Genomic DNA, 20,288 nt, shown 5'->3' with positions numbered 1-20,288 from the left:
AGATTCAAGTACGCATGGTTACAATATCAATGTGTATTGATTTTGCTTTGAATCAATAAAGTAGTTAGGCATCCCAATGCACCGTATTGCATGATACAAGTTAGTGGCTGTGGCAGGAGCAGTTGCAACGAAAACACGAGGAGCTGCAACAAATGATAGTCAGGCAACAGGAAGAGCTGCGCCAGGTAAAGGAGCAACTGTTGCTAGCCAGGCTTGGCATCCTCCAGCCGCTTATAAACGTGAGTATGCCGATACCAGTACCTTATACATATTTTGTGCTTTTATATCTCTTCATGTTCTGCAATCGTGCGCTTTGTTTGTCACTTATTTTTGATCAACAACTAAGTAGACGTTACGTATATGCTGAAAACTCCCCACGTATACCATTTATTCATGTTGATTGTGATCCTATTCTAAATATGAATGAGGTCACGTTTATAACTTTATGTAAGATTATCATATGCCATTATTTCAGAGACATTGTGGTATATAAAGTGGTTTTTAATACAGAATTACAAAAGTTAGCATGCTGCATTTAGAAATTGTTTGAAAGGTTTTTAGAAATTATATAAATTACTTATTTTTCATTAAAATGGAATGCATTAGTGTTTTATTAAATCTGCTGAAGTTATCTTTGTAGAATAGAAACGCCTTTTTTCATGATCATTTCGTTATCTATATTTATAATACCATTTCTAATAAGAGGGTAAATTTTCATAAAAATTGGTTATAAAGAAAACAAATTCGACCTTCTTTCTATATCATTAATTGAACATATTACAACTAAAGGCATCTAAAAAAAACTGCCATAATGATTGAGTATCAACAATATTTTTGTGAAACAGGTCACGGTAATTGTTTCTCAAATGGCATTACTTATTAACAAAGCGAATACTTTACTTCCATTTCACCTACATAAATCACAATCCCTACTCCATTAGAATAGGCGTAAGGGTAAATAATCTTGATGGAATTTTTTAAACAAAATACAAATTAAATATTTAAACTGCAATTTATTATAACAATTATTTATTCAAATAAATCAACAAGTAATTGTTATAGTATTACTATTTGTTTAAAGTCATATCAAGGTTGTTTATTTTACCGCCTACTCAAATGGAGTACAATTTTCACAACAAAGGAAATTTAACATAATGATATTATATTGACGATATAGGTTCAGGGGCCATACGTGCACCCGGAGGATATTCAGCAGAACCAGCGTATTCCGGCACAAATAGTTTACGAGGGCGGCAGTTCACGCGCCATTACCGGCTACCCGCAGCAGCTGCCGCCGCACTCGGGCGCTCACCACCAACACATGCCACAGTGAGCTGACCGACCCACGACCTTATTTATAACCTATACTCCGTTTGAATACGTACTCAACTAAAGGTAAAGCACTTTTTTCCTAAATATCATATTATCGCCTAATTCGCAAAATGGCTGCATTTTATTCTAAAACCGAGTTTCTAAATAAAAAGTAATTTCAAGATGGCTCACCTTTAGTTAAGTGCCTGGTCAAGCGAAGTGTAGTTCAAGCGTACCATACGTACACTAACTTGCCAATTTGTTTACTATATTTACTAGTATAAGGACAGTTTCACTGGTTACCGATAGTCACAGTTCTCCTATATATAATGTATGCTATCTGTCAGATGATGGCTGCTTAGTTGTCAGATAATGCTATCCTGTAAAACCAAAAGTTATAGTTTATCTGTCAGATACTTCCTCCTTATTCTTGATAAGCTGACCGCGACATGAGTAATCAGTGAAATTGGCCATAAATGTAAGGAAAGCGCAGCTGACGCCATGTTCTTTATTGTATTAGATATGCTCGTTTGCAGCAAAACGTTATAACTTTTTATACCAAAACCTAAAATATTTACATACAAACGTATGCATCATACATGCTCAGGCGCATGGTAAGTTTCAATGGAAACGTGTTTATTGATTTATATATTTTCTTGTTTCTTGTGTTAAAAGGCTGTGCAATATCTAACAAACTATTTAACTTTATGTAGAAAATGTACAAGGTTATATGAATTGAAGATTAAGTTATTATTTTAAAGAAATACATTATTAGTAGACACTATATTCAGTACATATTGTTTAAAACAATTTTATTGTATTTTAGCTCTATTACAGAATCAATAAACCAAAGTGTTATTATGTTTTAATATCTACACGTTATTTGATTCGGTACGTGCCATTTTTCGCGTATATTTCAGGCGTTTCTCAGAACATGTTTTTGTAAAATATAATTTTACACTTTTTGATCTCGTTGCTGAATTTAGTGACTATATAGGTAATTTTTTACGTTACGTTTTTGCGCTATTGTGCTCACGATCTACGAATTTTATTATTATCAGTTGGTGGTTTCTCATACCTTACTTACAATTAATGTTTGCGGTATCTATTGCTATATATTAAAACTTTAACGTATTCACATTATGTTCTTTGGCTTTCTCTTTATATTATTCACGTTTTGTTACATTTTATAGAATAAAATATATTTTTAAGCGCACTTGCGCTTTCAATTTGTTATTGTTATGTTTAGTAATTGTTCTGTATTATTTAAACCGACATGGCTATTTATGAAAACGGTTGACAGCATGGCTATTTAGGAATGTAAAATGTAATTTGAAAGTATATAATCATAAATGTGACCTTGTTTTATTACCCAGGATTTCGTCCGTGAAGTAGTTGGGTCAATGATAACCTGCAAACCTCCAAGTTGTATAGAAGAAATAGCCATGTCGGTTTATATTATCACATTTGATTAATGTATCCACAGAGTTTATCGAAAAGCAAATATATTATTTTTCCTTCTTTGGCGTTAGTAGAATGCGTTCTCGACAGCCGTGCGCACAGTAAGCACGGTACTGAGAAGAAGCCGTGAGAAGTTACCATAGTGGCCAAAAAGCGCGCAATTAATGAAAATAGTTGTATTATAAAATGTAGGAATGGACAACTCCTGAAACTCATGCGCTGCTACATTTCATTTAATTAGAGCACTCTGTCGTGATGGCTCCCACATTTCTTTTGTCGGGACATCGATTTAATTTAAACAAGTTGTAATAGTGTAAATTCTAGATTGTAGATCGCCAAAATGCGTTAGCATGTGTATTAAATTTTTCATGTATTTATATGAGATGTGATGTTGATTCTAAATTAATCAAGTGGCCAATTAGGCGGGCGTGGGATTCGTACAAAGTCGTGCAAATTGAAGAGCTTCACATGCTGAATTTTATCCGGAATTGTGGCGTGGTTACCAGTTGTAGGCCTTTGTGTACCTCCAGCGGTTACCGGCTAAAAGATTTTTATTACTAGAAATAAAATTAACTGACTTTATCATCATGCATCGACATTACTGCACTCCATGATTGAAAAAGAAAATTTGCATTTATACAAACCCAAGTACTCTTAACTTATGCGATTACAGCTACAGGTATTCCATGATAATGAATGTATGGCTTTAGGTAGTCTCTTGTTTTCTTTTGCCTAGTGTCAACAACAAGATAGTAGTTTTTCGTGCAGTGGATCCTTAATTTTCTTATATTTTGTCAGACCAATCTTGTTCGGCATGTGGAACTGTTCTTCGTCATACATAACGGCGGGTTGCGTCAAAATTCATGCGATTTTTACTAAATACTTTCACATATTACTCACGCTTGATATTTAAAATTAACAAAATCATCAAACAATGTGTACCTGTTACCTTTTATTCAATGTAGTGGTGAAGTAAACGTAAGTCGTTAATAGTAAGACGTAAAGGAAAAATCAACAATTACGAACTTGTAACATGATATTTTAATGCAATCGGCTGAAAATGACTAAAATTGTTGTAATTGATGTAAATATAGTTAGAAAAAGAATATAAGTTAGCTAGTGTAAGTATATGTCAGTAGTGTACATTATGGGTGTATGATTCAAAATACCATTGACTACAGAAGCAAGGTAGAAACATTGCTGTAGCATGAAGGTGGTTCAATTTATAAGGTTTTGTTAACCCGCGATTATACTATGTAGTGAGCATAGACGCATTAAATTTACGTTCTTAAGTTCCCATTTAACATTATATATATTTCATAGTGGTTAATTTAGTTTATGCAGCAAAATTAAGCAACTGTGTTCGGATACCATTGGTCAATTATAAAATATGCAGCTGCCATGAATATTTCCGAACTGTTGAGCGCGTCGCAATTTTAGTTTACTTTTAAGTGACAAGAGATGTTTCATCAATTTATTTTTAGTTTTGGGTCTTATTGGTCCGGTTGAAATATTCATTATATAATTTGTTATATATTGAATGAGAAACCCATTGCAACATAGTTATACTTGTAGAGGTGTGTTAAGAATAGCATAATTAATTTGATTCTTTGTAAATTAAAATGTCGTCTATCCAATTTACATAGCAAGAACACCTAAGAGGTATTATAGATTAAAAGTCTACTAAACGAATGAAAGTGATTACCTAACCGAGGGTATGTTACAGCGTCGCGCAGGTAGTGATGGCAAGGTAATATGCAACACCCATTTATTGTTTCCTTTCGCTGTCTTAGCTTTTATTTTCATATTTGTTAAAGTACAATTATTTTGTTAAAATCTTATCACAAATGCATAGTGGATAATTGACACTAGTCGTTGAAATTCAATGTTGGGTTCGTCCACCCTTGGTGAGCAATGACTACGGCAGCGGAGTCCGCTGACGAGAGACACGAACACAGTGACCACTGTGTCTGCTCCCTCTGCTCGCCCGCTGCCGTTGTATTTGCATACCAAGTCATGTTATGCAGATGTTGTTCCAAGTTCATGTTCTTATCCTTATCACCTAGTGGTTAAGCAAGGGAATAAATATAACCAAAATTTAAACGATTTTTAAGAATGTGCATTAAATACAATACACACACTTTATGTAACATAATTGTTTTTTTACGTGTCTCTCATTTTATGACCTAATGTCTTTGATATTATTTCCCATTATTGTATAAAATAAACATAGATGTATATACTTTTCTATTAGCTAATATTGTTCGCAGTGTTAAATGTTTTTATAACATTGCTTACGATTGAGAAGAGCGCAGTGTTGTGGTACACGAACAATAGCAGTTAGTAGTAAGCGCAACGTTTTAACAGAAGTATGTTATGCAAGTTAAAGAGTTGATGGAGTTGGTACATCTGTGTATTTAACTGACTGCAACCGTTAGAGCAAGATCCCAGAGCACCAAAACATATTTTTGAAAGAGAAACCAATGTCTGGGAGCTCTGGAATTTGCCAACAGAATGCCTCAACACTGCTCGTTCCTCGTCAGCGGCTGTTTTTGTTGCTTAAGCTTTATCTAACATCGATACAATTGTACTACATTTAAAAAGTTACAGGGTATTGCCAAAAAGGGAAAGCATCGTGAAGTGATATTGTGAGTTAGATAAGTAGCCCATTATTATTGTGAGAGACGATTAATTGAAGATATTCAAAATAAAACAAAATATGTAATACAAATATTTATTTTTTATTTTATTTCTAACAGTCAATCAAAATAAATAACAAGTAGACTATCTACACAAACTCTTATATTGCTGATATATGAATTTGTAGATCTCTTGCGCGTAACCATCATACTACACTAAGATCCAAGGTTGGAACAAAATCCGCGAATGGAATCTAAAGTTCCCACCAAGGTCACCTCTGACAGGAAACAATGTAATCAATTACAAACGCCTGGAACACGCCTTATTCACACATAAATAAAATACATTCCCAAATAACTCAGGAATTTCGATAACATTATATTAAGTTGTTACCAATGGAGATGAAAAACGGGCCATGTGAACCGTCTGTGTGATTCGTGAGTCTTTCAGACATTTAGGTATATCATATCTAGTTGCTGTTATTTATGGGCTATGGGCGAGTGTATATATAAAGTAAATACATATACATACACATAAATCAAGTTACCAAGATCATCCACAATTCAAACGTGTGGATCTTGAGGTACCACGAGGGTGATGGGAATATCGTAGCCGAAGTGAATTTTCGTAACGTATCAGAAAGATCGAAGAGAATATGAATTATCCAAACTGTCAAACACCGTTGTAAAACCTACATTTCTCTTATCGTATTCACGGGCTCTCCTGTCCTTTACACATCCTCCAGTAGTTGCCTTTTAGCTGTAATAGTTCAGCATGAGTTCCCCGTTCCACTATTTTACCTGAGGGCAATAATAATTACAAATAGGTAGAAATAGAAGTTAATTCACATTGATAAATATCTCAAGCTGCCTCCTAGCGGTGTTTTTAAATGTACTTGAAATATAAATTTAATCACATTATTTTGAATATCTGTTCTTACAGATATTATGGTATTGCAATTTTATTGGCCTGCGTATATACCTTTGTCCAGCACACAGATGAGGTCCGCGTCTTTGATGGTGGAAAGTCGATGTGCGATTGTGATGCACGTGCGGCCCTTCGCTGCCTTCTCTAGCGCTTCCGAGACCGCCTGAAAGGTTATCAATATGATTGAATGAGGTCAGAATGGAAGGAGAGTTATTTGGTAGAGGGTCGGTAGCAATGTATTACCCGCTCGCTGTTGGCGTCGAGCGCGGAGGTGGCCTCGTCGAGCAGCAGCAGGCGCGGCGACCTGATGAGTGCGCGCGCGATGCACACGCGCTGCTTCTGCCCGCCCGACAGCTGCGCGCCGCCAGACCCCAGGTTCGTCTCGTAGCCCTGCGCAGCGCCACAACTCGCAAGTTTATTCAACCTCACTTGATCAAAGCGGATCACAAAGCATACAACACAATAAATTACCTGAGGCAGGGAGGAGATAAAGGTGTGTATGTTTGCCGCTTTGGCAGCTTCAATGATCTCGTGCATGGAGACGCTTCGGGAGTTGTCTCCGTAGGCGATGTTCTCAGCGAGCGTGCGATCGAACAGCACGGGCTCCTGTTGCACCACGCCCAGCTGGCGTCGCAGTCGCGGCAGCGTCATGCCGCTGCGGTTGTCCAGACCGTCTAACTTCTGCTCAGGTAAGGCGATAAAAGATGTTATATAGTAATAATATTGGCCTCATTGATTATAAAGGTGAGTATAGACTAAAACATTTTCTGGAGCATTTCTATGTACCTAATGTAACATATGGTACAATACAGACAAATGCTCGGTTTTCAAAGCATTTCCAAGTAATGTAACGTTCTTGCGAATCCTCGGAGTTATGTTACGGGTAAATGCTAACAGCGAGCGTGCATTCTTTTTTGAAATGTTGGACCTACAAGTTGAGTGTGCTGGGTTTAGCGTCGTGGCTCGACGAAATGTTACACCAACACGCTCGACGAAATGTTATACCTATACTCGTTGGTTTGTAACAAAGAGGCGAGCGTGCTCGACGTTTAGTTCGTAAAAGGATGATACACTAGAACATATCATGGAGCGGCTCGTTGTTCTGATACAAGTAAATGTTGGAGTCTATACTCACCCTAATATACCTAAGCTCAAGAATATCGTGCTATCATATGGATAATTTTTATATCGCCAGGATGAACTCTTCATAGGTGCAGCGTACTTGTCTAGGTTTATCCTTCAATTGAATAGCTTCTATTGTATTGAACATTTTGAGACTAATATTACGTGCCTAATTAAAAACAAAATCTTACTTTAAAATAAAAGTCAAATTATTCTAAGTGTTTAATAAATATAACTTTACTTCAAAGCGATTGAAAATTGTTTACTCTTCTTCTTCTTCTTCTTCTTCTACACATTCTTTTGGGGGAGGGGGCGGTGGTGGTGGTTCGTCGTCTTTTTTGACTCTCAATTCTCTCTCTCGCAGTCTGCGTTCCCTTTCAAACTCTTTCATCCTTATCACGTAATCTTCTTGTTCGCATGTTAGATAAGCATGTCTCTCGTGTGAACAAAGGAACAAGAGAGGCATATTTTTATAACGACAGACTTGGTACTCCAGCAATGGGTCGATACAGTAGTCTCGTTTGTTGACTGGGATCTTGGCCGAACTCATAGCTTCCGGGGTAGCGACCACAGCCCTCTGTGCTCTTTTGTTTGCGAAGCCAGCGTTTGGGTTAAAAGTAGGCAGCTGGTCCGCTTGTAAACCCAGATGTCTAGTCCGCAGCGTGCCGATGAAGTTCCCCATGTCAATAAATCAGGATAATATGTATGACAATAGTCTAATGTATAGAAAGTTTCAATCGAATCGATCTATATTTTCAATAGTTGAGTTGATATGTCAAAAAAATCAATAGTTGTCAAAATGATTACGTCAAAAAATATAGACTCGGAAAGAATAGGCATTATAATGACTAAAAAGAGGTTTTTGTTGAAATAAGATCAGAAAAGGAGATGGCCAAATTTTCACAGTAAAAAAACCCAGAATCGACAGCAACGAAATGGGTACCAATGGGTTCATTATGATAGACCTTTGATGGTGTCAAAAAGTCAAGCCTGAAATCCATGGGGTATAGGAGCTATATCATATTTTCACAAAAATAGGTTATGTTGAATTTCTGTTGATTTTAAAGATTATTTACATAAAGGACCATAAAAAACAAGGTATACAAACATTATACATGCGAATAGTAATATCCCCATAGTTACCTATAGAGTTTGCCTAGTAATGTAAAGGTCTTGAGTTTGACCCCCACCCATTGCACTATTCACATGAACCACTCCAGATACGATTAAGTACCAACCTTACCTACTTGAAGAGGTTTGTTATGTGTAAACTTCTGAACTGGCAAAGGTTGATAAAAAAGAAAAATTAAAAGTAAAAAAAAGTTAAAATTATTTTTAGATTTTTAGTCACTATTCGTATAAGGGCTGATTGTTCAATCATCAGTTAACCTCTATCTGAGGAATAAATATGGCGGTTTGACATATCTTCTATACAAAAGCTGTCAAAACTTCAAACTTATTCGTCAGATAAAAGTTATCTGGTGATTGAAAAATCAGCCCTAAGTGAAAAGTTCTTGTCAATGCGAATAATATGAGCCCAAACACGAGGTAGTTAATATTTACCATTGCCGAGTTCCTTTGACCTTCTCTCTTCTCCATGATCAGGTCAGCTCTAAACCTTCACTCGTGTATAGTGCTAACAGACATACACCTGAGTGTAAAGTTTTTACCCTATGCACAACTTCTTATGAACAGTAAACAGAAAAGTTAAGCTTTTTTATGTCCTAAAATCTTAATCGAAAAAACCTTGTAAAAAGAGAACCCCATGGTTTTTAGATGATATGAAATACTTTTTGTAATCTACAAATTATACTGAATCCAACCTTATATACGAAGTTTCTGTCGACTCTGGGTTTTTTTTTGGCCATCTCCTTTAAATAAAACTACTTTCCCGACTAATCCCGACTGTAAGTCTGCCCGTGACCATGGATGCTGTAAAGGATCCGAAACGTCGGGATTAAATAATATTAATATAACGCGATAAAATCCGTAAAAGTAGTTTTATTTAAATGTCTAATATTCGCGTAAGTGTCAGAAATCAATAAGATCAGAAAAGTTTAAGCCGGAGTGTTTCAGGGGTGCCGAACCTGCCTAGGATCATATTTTTTTTAAGTTTCCAGTTTTTGCATTTTTGATAATTGTTATTATTAATAATGCCCCGGAATAGAATGATAGAATATATACCTACTGTAATGTGCATATCAGGCCCTTTCATTAATTACCTCATTAAACTGGTGGCTTCACTCTTTGGACCATCTATAAAACCGTATATATTTAACAAAGTAATATTGCTAGAATATACTCTTTGAGATTTTTAAATTTTGCCTCATTTTATAGTTCATTTCAGGAAGTATTAAATGTACCACATTGCCTGTTGTGCTGATGCAACAATAAGTACCCTATACTCCGACCATTTTTTGGTGCATTTGATAGATATTTTTCCTTGAAAACTGACAGCAGTTAACTACAAAACACATTCAGTATCCCTATAAGAGATGTCTCAATCCGCCGATATGTGAATGTGAATTAGAATCTCACATTGAGCTCCTGGCACCCTGGCATAGCCGAATTTTTAATTCAATATTCAAGGATGACGGGTGACTTAAATTCGATCTTAATAATAAATAATCTTTGTTCAGGACCACCTGTCACATGGGAGAGAAAATGTGACTATAGAGGTACACACACTAGGCGTCGTGCGTAAAATTAATCGCACGTTCGATATCAAAACGATATACACTACAGATAAACGCTATAAAAAAGGTTTAGAAAATTATTGCACAACTTACAATTGTTCCTGAGTCAGGGTCATAGAATCTCTGGAGTAGTTGCAGCACGGTGGACTTGCCGCAGCCAGACGGACCCACTAGAGCCACAGTCTTGCCGGCATCCACGTGCAGGTCTACTCCTTTTAGTACCTTCTGGTGTTTTCGTGTTGGATAGCTGAATTCTATGTCCTTGAGGGTAAAGTTGCCGGTGGCAATCTATGGCATCAAGAGATAGAACATTATTGAAATGAGGCTAGACTGAATTATAACCACTCAGAGTGCAAAAATCGCGCTAAAATATACTTGCCCAATCACTTTTATCGGAAACCCCGTCATGTGTTTTAACCAGTGGTTCTCTGTTGATCAGTCCCAATATCCTTGATGCTGAGGTTTTCGCTGCGTTGAAACTCGTTGCGTATACCAGCGTATGACCAAGCATGTAAGCTCCAAACATGACACATTCAGTTACTCTGGGAAAATTTTTTTTTTTTGTGAATTGTTGGTTGTAGAAGTGTTGATGGTTAAGAAGTTAATGCAACCCTTACAAAAGAACAATTTTGTATTCCATCTCTCCAGTAGATATCAGTATGGTCCCATACACTATGGCGCTACAGAAGGCTATCATGGGCACGTATAAACCCAAGCCCAGCACCAGGCCACGCCATCGCGACTTCTTCGCCACAGCATCACAGGCGAGTGTCAATGAATCGCGAAACTTTTCTAGGAAAACTGTCTCTATACCTGAAACAGCATCGTAGAGTATTAGCAGTTTAAAAAATGCCGCGAAGCTATTGGTTTATGCTGCCACAAAAAGAAATACTTACAGCACTTGTTAGTGCCGTACAAACAAGCATTGCCGAAAACATTTATCCAATATACTATGCGGGTAATAATGATGATGATAAACTATAAAATAGTAAACTATTGACTCCATGCTTGGTTATGCTTCTCTTGGTCTGTACTTCTTGTTTGAGGATCATGGTCAGCATTAAGGTTACGACGTACGCAGTAAGGTGAACGTATGAAGTGGATGATTTGCCTTTACCAGTTACAGTGAGCCGTGTGTCTTACTGTCGTAGGGTTATTCGTAGGTGGAGGTGTTCTTCTCTTAATCACTTCGTTTTGTCGGCGAAAGAACGTGCGATCTTTTACTTAGCAGGCATATAATAATGTTATACATGAGTAATTAGTAAACTCACCTAAGCTCTGTACAGTTTTGATGCTTACGATGGCTTCTGTCGCGACTCCAGTAGCTGACTCCATAGCGTCTCGCTCATCAGATTGAGATTTTTGTGACATTTTACCTTCCAGGTAAATGCTGCCGATCATCTGTAGAATATATTTAACGTTTTAGTTGTAACAAATGTGACCTAATTAATACCCAGTCAATATAGTAACGTGACTCACAATTGGTAGAAACGCAGTGGCGACAAGTGTGAGTTTAACGTTAAAAGCTAATCCCATTATAACTCCGATAGCTACGGAACTGACTCCCTGAAGAATGAGACCAATTCTCATGCCGGTCGCGCCTTGAACTTCTGCTGCGTCTCCACTCAATCTCGCACAAATAGCTCCGACTGTGTTACTTTCTTTATCGTAATATCCTATTTCCTGTACAAAAATAAAAACAGTAGAAACTCAATTAAGTAACTGAAAAGTTTACTGTCTTGATCAGACACCGTATCTGTCTGAATTTATCAAAAACGTTGAGTTTTAGAGAGGTTGCTCTATCTAGATATAGCTATATCACTCAAAAAGAAATATGATGTTGAAAAGTGTTAAAAAAACAAGATAGGAAGAAATAGATGCAATTGTATCGATATAGCAATAATTACCTGTCTAAGCAAAGCTTTGAAATACGCCTCTCGAAGCCTGGTAGTCATTTTCAAACCAGCCGTGGTAAAGGTGCTGCTCTGAAGACACATGGACACGCCCGCAATTGCAGCCACCAATACGAACAGACCCGCATATAAGTCGCCCAGATGTATTAATTCTTCACGATTAGTTAGTGCGAATATCTAATTAAAATAATAATAAATCAATTCAATTTCATAGTGGTTGGCTATACTTTATTCCATACTACATTGTTAATTTTCTTACGCCACTGGTGAATCCAAAGAGTAGTGCGAAAGCTGGAAAGCAAGCACCTTGGAGAAACGCTGCGATGGAACCAATAGTAATGTAAACCCACTCCGGTGAGTTTAATTTCAATATTTTCCATCCACTCATTGGTACGGCTTCCTGCATAAAAACAAATTAGGTATATATTAATATAACAATCCGTAAGATTCGGCAAGAAAGATGAAATCTGATTTAAAAAGTAGGTACGTACCTCGACATCATCTTCTTGTTTATCTTTATCCGAACTAAACAAGAAGCCCTGGTATCCTATTGACAAGGCCGATGTTATTGACCCTCGTGGCGTTTGCATCCATTCGTGAGATTCTGTCAAATGAAGATGCAAACTCTGAGTGAGGTCAGGAATTCTTCACCATAACTTGTAGGTAAAGTTGTTAGGTTATCTTGCATTAAATAAGAAGGCATTATTTACCTATAACAGAGTTTTGTTTACTTAGTCGTCTTCTTTGGGCTTCCCGCTTCTTAGTATCGGAGCGTGCCACAGGGTTGTTTATAACGCCTTCTGGCTCATTTTCTGGTAATTCCGGTAAATGTTCAGGTGATTCGGGTTCACCTTTTTGTTTATTTGTTGTGACCAGCTTATAGTAAAAACCTGCATTAAGATGTCTATATTAGTAGGTAAAATTACTTACTTAGGTACTTACTATTTCAAGACACCGCCCTACCTTTAGCTTTCATTAGTTCTTCGTGAGTTCCTTGTTCTACAATAGCACCTTGATCCATGCAAATTATACGATTTGCATTTAATATTGTGGACATTCTGTAATATGACAGAAAAGGTACAAAATAGTAGATAAATGATAATTACAGTACACAAGTCGGGTTTATGATCGCGATGAATTTAGGTATGTATCGGTGTACATAGTCAGAGGCTTGACAAGTGGAATAAAAACAATATCTTGGTACCCTAGGGACAAGAAAAGAAATCGAGGACGACAGTACCGAAGATGGGAGAACGAAATTAAAAGCATAAAAGGGAATATATGGACTAGAAGAGCTCAAAACAGAGCAGAGCGGAAGGAAATGGAGGAGGCCTTTGCCAAAATTGGGCAAACAGACCGGGTTGTTGGTGTCATCAACTCCTCAGAATTGTTAGATTAAGATTGTATACTGTAATCAAGGTCTGAATAAAGGCTATTTATTTTTTATTAAGTACCTGTGTGAGACCATTATCAGCACGGCCGGCTCGCGCAGCAGCGAGCGCGCGATCGCGATGTTTAGTATGTATAAGTATGCTTGTACCTGTGTGAGACCATGATGGTAGTCCTGCCGAGGCTGGCGCGGTCGAGCGCGGCCTGCACCTGGCGCTCGGAGTGCGGGTCGAGCGCGGAGGTGGCCTCGTCTAGCAGCAGCACGGCCGGCTCGCGCAGCAGCGAGCGCGCGATCGCGATGCGCTGCTTCTGTCCGCCCGACAGCGACGCGCCGCGCTCGCCTATCACTGTGTCGTAGCCCTGTTGCAAATTGTTCATTCATAACATCGTACATTTATGTTGCTTTGATAGTACATTTGTCCCAGAAGCTTTAAAAAATTTTCAAACCTTAGGCAATTTCGTGATGAAATCATGCGCGTAAGCCATAGTTGCAACTCTCTGAACTTCTGGCAATGTTGCCTCCGGGCAAGCGATGGCAATGTTTTCAAAAATTGTTCCACGAAACAACACTGGTTCCTGACCTACAACACCTGAAAGTTACCAGATATATGTTAGGCAAGAGAAAGTCATAAATAAAGTCTCGATTTGGAGCAAGTTTTGACATTCGAATCAAGTTGCATGACACGCCAGAGATATTGAGAAGCTCATGCACAACTCTACCTACCAGCTTAAATTATTATAACTGCTGAGTCAGCAAATTGTTAAAATAATATTTTATGGAAGATTAACTTCAAATTTTACTACGTACCCACTATTTTAAACCAACGTCAAAACAGAAGAGGCTTCTCAATTCGACCGTGTACATGTATTTTCTTTCATATTCTCCGCTCATTCTGCTCTCGATTTTAAGAAGCTTTGTTGAATTCCTTTTCTTATGTAGATAAAACTATTTTTACAAACCTAACGATGATCGCAGCCATCCTAGGTTAAGATTTCTTATCTCTCTGCCGTCCAGCTTCACGGAGCCGGAGTGAGGATCATATAGGCGTTGTAATAGTTGTAATATCGTCGACTTCCCGCAGCCGGATGATCCCACCAAAGCCACACATTCCCCGGCTTTTATGTTAAGAGAAAACCCTTTCAGTACCTGATAAAACCAAAACCGTATTAAACCAGCTAGATACTCGAAACACTAGTAGGTATTACGAATTAGAAAAGAAAAATAATAAAAAAATGCTTTTGAGAATTTACATACTATTCTCAAAATCATCGTTGTCTTAAAAAACGTATCTACCTGTACGTTCGGTCTCGAAGGGTAGCTGAAGTCTACGTTTTCCAGAGATATGTTTCCCACAACTTTGCGCGGTTTGATTCCTTGCTTGCTCAGGCTATCTATCTTGGGCTCTCGCTCCATCAGGTAGAAAATGCTAGCTGCAGCGCCTCTGGCTGCCGCGAACGCCTCCACGTGGGGCACACATAGCGTGATCGATTGAGTGGCCATGTATATGCTGAACAGTACCTGTAGTACATTTACCATTTTTAACGACATGTTTTGGTCTTTGGAAATTACATTTTGGAGCAAAATCAAAGCAGTAGTGTATGGTTGTAAGAATAATTCTCACGAATTCTCTCTACTTACACTGAAAACAACCCCGACAACGTATCTCCGTTCTTCTTCTGGTTTCTCGCGATCGTCCAGCACCAGTCGGATCCCGTACACGAGACCAATCGCGTTGAGGCAGTAGGTGAGGACCCAGTTGAAGCCATTACCGATGCCTGTGTACAAGCCTCGCCTGCGTCCGTACTTCTCAGCTGGGTCCAGTAAAGACCTGTACCTGTAAAGACATTCAGTGCTTTTTAGCTATTTTTATTTTGGAACGATTTTTTAGAAATGGTAACCAAGTAGGTACAGCCGTACAGCAGTAAGTGACAGTTTCGGAAAAGCTTTTCATAGGTGCTTTGAAAAATGTTAAAATTAACTTTCGGTCAATAAAGTTCATACCAAAAAGATGTTGTTATCCTATGTAAATAAATAAATATATGAATTCTTTGAAGTCACTTACATTTTAACTTCTTTTTCCTCTCCGCCAAAGGCTGTCACAGTCTTCACTGACTTTAGTATCTCCTCAGCGTGTTTTCCAGCTTGACTGTAAGACTCCATCTCACGTGCTGACGATTTTGTTTGGTACTAGAACAAAATAGCCGCTCTTAAGTAAATTGCAAATAGCTTAATCCTATTGTTACCATATGGAGTGTCTTCCTCTTACAGATATGAGTTTTTACAGATCACTTCAAGTATATTGATTTGTAAACGTAGTCTAGAGAGGGTATAGATCTGACAATTATATTGGTCACATGCTTTTACTTAGATAAGATAAAACATTTCAGGAAACATGTATGTTATATCTGCTCAGGCACTCACCTGCCTATTAAGGAAATGTTTATTAATACTCGTCATGAAATTGAATTGCCTCTATCATCAGAAACTTTATGAATGTTGACATAGCTGAGATAAGACACAATTTGCATTGTAAGGAATGACATAGTGGTTTGTAGTTTATAGAACGAATATTTATGATAGGAAAGGTGCTGAGAATAAGGGAATGACTTCAGCACAAGAGTGGAGCAAGAAACCTTGCAATTTAAGTTAAGTGGCTAGAAATAGGAAGAATGTAACATACGTACGTATGATAAAATTATTTAGCTCAGCACAGCCCGATGCTAAATAATTTTAAATAGAATGTATATCTTATGAATTAGATGTGGTTCTATTAGCTTAGGGTAGTCCTGGCCCAAAAGCAAATATTTCGTATGGTAGGAAGACTCACGTTGGAGAGATAGACGGAGGCGGCGACGGAGAAGGGCATGACGGTGATGCAAGCGAGCGCCAGCTCCCAGCCCAGTGGGACGGCCGACGCGATAGAGATGATCGACGTGCCCAGCAGGTTGCCCACTACGGCCAGCTTCTCGCTCATTCCCTCTTTAATCTTCATTAGGTTCCTGTGGGACGACGCTCTTATTAAACCTCTATGTAACCGTGAACTAGACCTCAAAATATCCCTCAGAAAGTCTTAAATGGCATAAGTGAGGATAATTAAGTTACTTACAAAAATGTTTAAGTGAAAACCTGTTTTAATATCAATTTATGGATCGTTTAGTTATTCGAAATAAACAATTTATTAGTATTATATATTATAAAGCTAAGCGTCCACTTGTCGGTATCGTACGCAACGGACGTATCGCACGCAACGGATCGTAGTTTTATTTACATAGAAACTCAAACAAGTGCGTCCACCTGTCCGCATCGTACGCATCGCACATCTTGTTTGAGTTTCTATATAAATAATACTACGATCCGTTGCGTGCGTTGCGTCCGTTGCGTACGATACCGACAAGTGGACGCTTAGCTTAATCATGAAACCAGTGGAGCGTGAGGCAACTCACTCTGACATCTTGGACGCCAAGTTGAACTCGTTATCAGTATCGAACCAGGACATATCCTGACGAAGCACTGCCTTTAGAAACCGCATTCGTATTGTTGTGATCTGTGAATAGAAAAATCCATCATACAGACTTATTTTTTAGAATCGCGATGAGAATGAGAATATTTATTCTATTTTCTTATCTTATTCTAGCGAGATTCTCTTATGTCTCGTTACGACGGCGATTCCTTGGGTGATCTTAAGTGAAATTAAGTGCACTCTTAAACTTGACAATGACGACATTTTGTTAATAGTAGGTAAGTAAATTACCTGTAAACTATGAAAACTTCAGGCCAATAACTAACAATATAAAAAATTTCAGCTTCTACCTTTCTCCACTTGAATGGATCTACGCTAAAGATATCTACGTATCATCGTCGTGTATCTATTGTTTTTATCTATCTATAAGTGGAAGCTTTCAAATTAATGCATGTCTAGCCCGGTTATCTAAACCTAGGAAAAATTGTTCTTCCAAGTACTCATGTTATTACACGATGTAAATAACATATTCATTATTATTATTAAATAAATATATAATAACTTCAATTTAATTTAAAAAATATTTACACCTACTATCTAAAATTAAATAATAACTTAAACAATTAATATAAATAGACTGTGTTTTGTCCGGGTGCCGGGAATAGTTCTTTCAGGAAGCCGGTGGAACCGCTTTCAGATGCTAATCCTACTATCCTACGAATATCCTATCATTCCTATCCTACTTCCCACTAATATTATAAATGTAAAAGTTTGTGAGAATGTATGGATGTATGTTTGTCATTCTTTCACGCAAAAACAGCTGGACTTGGTTGAAATTTGGCTACTTTTATTTATCAACGCACCATGCGAGCGAAGCCGCGGGCGGAAGCTAGTTGTATATACTTAAATAAAAATCGTTTTAATTGCACACAGGGAACGCGAGGACAACGGGGCCTATTTCCATGATTTGTTGGATTCCTCTAGGTTTTTCTCAAATAGCGGAATGAATATTAAAATCGTCAGAAAGGGAACAAGGTTTCTGAGTTCCTCATACCTGCCTGAGTGCGCTCCAGCCGATGAGCGCGACGGAGACGGCGCAGCACGCCATCGACAAGCCCACGGTGATGAACACGCCGATCACCAGCGCCGTGGCGTCCTCCACCAGAGCCTTCATGTTCTCCTCATGACTCGCGTTATTGCTGTACAAGAATTTAAATGTTCTACAAGCTGGTCTGTATTTTCATCTGAATTTCCTCGGGTAGTTCTAATGTTTGTATCTCTTATGAGTAGGTACGCACTCGTATTGCTATCCGATTTAATTAAAAACCTCGATACTCAAAAGCACTCCTTTGTCATTCGTTCCCCAAAATTAACCCGTGCCGGTTTCCGATCTAGAATATTATTTACGTTTACGTTTTGCTTTAAGTCATTTATAACCTAAGATAGCGTTAATGATATTAGGACATAGTACTTTAACTCGAACAACATTCACATGCCACCTCCGATTAGACTGAATTTTATTCTGTAGGTGTACCTTCATCTATTTACTAGTTACTTACAGTCTTCTTCCTCCTCCGAACAAAGATAATAGAGGCATTTCAGAACTAAGCTGGTCCTGGAAGCTAGTCCGTTCCACAAAGGCCGTGCTCAGTTCTCCAATTTGCAAGAGGTTGTAGGCCATACCCAGCCCGCTGGCCATGCTCACCAGGACGCCCACAACTGTTGCTGTGATCTCCAGGGCTGTCCCATATCGAAACTGTAAAATACAGTTTTATAAAAATCTTTTAGCTTTTGGGAAAACGCTAGGCAGGTATTTTGATCATACGTAGCTTAACAGTCATGTGGCGCACTAGAGCACTATTGTCATAATAAAAAACAATACATTCTTACTTATTCATTAAACAAAAAAAACCTACTTTCTTCAAACATTGCTCAAACTATTCCTGCGTATTAAGAAAAAAGTAAAAAAGTAACTAAGTGGATAGGTACCTCCGTACCTGCTTACATAAATAATACTCACTATTTGTATGAAAGATATTTTAGGTTCTGTTTCTTCGGTATTTTCGGGCCTGAAAATAAAAATGGATTTTTTGTAAAACTTGCAAATCATACATTTAAGAAAATTCTTAATAAAGTTAGTGAGTTTGAGAGTTCACGACGCAGGGGTAATCTTTGGATTGAAAAATGCTTTTACTAATAGAGTTTTTAGGTATCATATTATTATGCTATATTATATACTAGCTTCTGCCAGCGGTTTCACCCGCATCCCGTGGGAACCTCTACACGAACCCGGATAAAAAGTAGATTATAGCCTTCCTCGATAAATGGGCTATCTTATACTGAAAGAATTTTTAAAATCGGACTAGTACTTCCTGAGATTAGCGCGTTCAAGCAAACAAACAAACTCTTCAGCTTTATAATATTAGTATAGATGAGTGCAGTAATTAATTTCTTCAGGTTGCGCAGTTCGCAATCTAAACGTAAAGATATGCAATGTGATTATCACGACATTAAGTATAAAATAGACACAATAAAACATTTCCAGTAGGTAAACTTCCCCTAATCGAATAATTAAGAATATATATTTATAATGTTAGCTGTGTAGGTATCTGCTAGTAGACTACTATATTGATCAACGCATAGCATAAATGAAACCGCTTGAAGCACCTACGCAATCCTTGTGTACACGACGTTTGGATTATGTTAAATTAAAGTACCTACATATGATTTAACTACACATACATTACATGTAGTTTAAAGATAAGAAAGATGCAGATATTAGTGTTCAAAATTAATTAATTAGCACAGTATGTACATATTTTTGCATAACATAGCTCATTTTAGGCGAATTTTGTAAAATCGTAGGTATATTGAAGTGTAAATTCACATTTATAGGTACCTCCATATATATCGTTAATTAAGTATGTTGTACGCTATGACCAAAAATAACAAAAAGATCAAGTAAAAACATTACATTACTACCGTCATTTGGTGGTTGCGTAAAAATAAAATCTTGTAAATAGAAACAACTTAAAGACAAATTTTACTTTTTGTTATTCTTGATAGGTCAGCGTTCAATAAAAAAGAGGTTCAACCAAAATAGTTAAATACAAATTGCTCAACATATGTAGGTACAATAAGAAAACTCAGAATAACAACAAGATTACGCTCAGCTTACAACTTATACTATCAAAACTCACTGTGATTGATGTTTTTTCTTGAATCCCATTTTGGTTGAAGTCCGTAAGGCTATTTAATTTAACTTCACTTTATAAATTAAAAAGTTACGAATTAATATTTGGTGCGTGAACAGCGGCGAATAATCACGCATCTCACGTCGCGATAACTAGTGTCGGCACAACACCCAC

The 20,288-nt window shown here is 37.5% G+C and overlaps 2 protein-coding genes across 8 annotated transcripts in view; one reads left to right on the top strand and one right to left on the bottom strand.

Annotated features, from left to right (window-relative positions):
• Positions 1-5,503, top strand: part of LOC124645441 (circadian locomoter output cycles protein kaput) — a 21,649-nt gene extending 16,146 nt beyond the window's left edge. For 4 of the 6 annotated variants that reach the window (XM_047185246.1, XM_047185242.1, XM_047185244.1 and 1 more), the window contains exons 13-14: positions 117-239; positions 1,178-5,503. In XM_047185246.1, coding sequence (XP_047041202.1) covers positions 117-239; positions 1,178-1,333 — 279 coding nt within the window. In that variant the 3' untranslated portion in view covers positions 1,334-5,503. The remainder of the gene's footprint in view (positions 1-116; positions 240-1,177) is intronic. The other 2 variants (XM_047185247.1, XM_047185245.1) reach the window with 1 other exon arrangement.
• On the bottom strand, positions 5,493-20,288 carry LOC124645439 (multidrug resistance protein homolog 49-like). Of its 2 annotated transcripts, XM_047185239.1 has the most exons (26): positions 20,121-20,286; positions 18,941-18,989; positions 18,480-18,676; positions 17,975-18,119; positions 16,904-17,004; positions 16,288-16,459; positions 15,523-15,647; positions 15,099-15,294; positions 14,754-14,978; positions 14,420-14,606; positions 13,907-14,049; positions 13,611-13,819; positions 13,034-13,128; positions 12,781-12,960; positions 12,562-12,674; positions 12,330-12,470; positions 12,065-12,247; positions 11,637-11,840; positions 11,429-11,558; positions 10,775-10,970; positions 10,537-10,699; positions 10,251-10,445; positions 6,811-7,020; positions 6,583-6,729; positions 6,394-6,502; positions 5,493-6,212 (listed from the first exon to the last, which is right to left on the bottom strand). In XM_047185239.1, the coding sequence occupies exons 1-26, from the start codon at positions 20,147-20,149 to the stop codon at positions 6,124-6,126; spliced, it is 3,933 nt and encodes a 1,310-aa protein (XP_047041195.1). In that variant the 5' UTR covers positions 20,150-20,286; the 3' UTR covers positions 5,493-6,123. The 2 variants fall into 2 exon arrangements, with proteins under 2 accessions (XP_047041195.1, XP_047041196.1); XM_047185240.1 differs by lacking the exons at positions 5,493-6,212; positions 6,394-6,502; positions 6,583-6,729; positions 6,811-7,020 and adding an exon at positions 7,929-8,111 and having other exon boundaries at positions 20,121-20,288.

This window comes from Helicoverpa zea, chromosome 31, assembly GCF_022581195.2.
Source record: "Helicoverpa zea isolate HzStark_Cry1AcR chromosome 31, ilHelZeax1.1, whole genome shotgun sequence".
Lineage (NCBI taxonomy): Eukaryota > Metazoa > Arthropoda > Insecta > Lepidoptera > Noctuidae > Helicoverpa > Helicoverpa zea.
The sequence above is the reverse complement of the archived record's forward strand: the minus strand, read 5'-3'. Positions and strand labels throughout refer to the sequence as shown.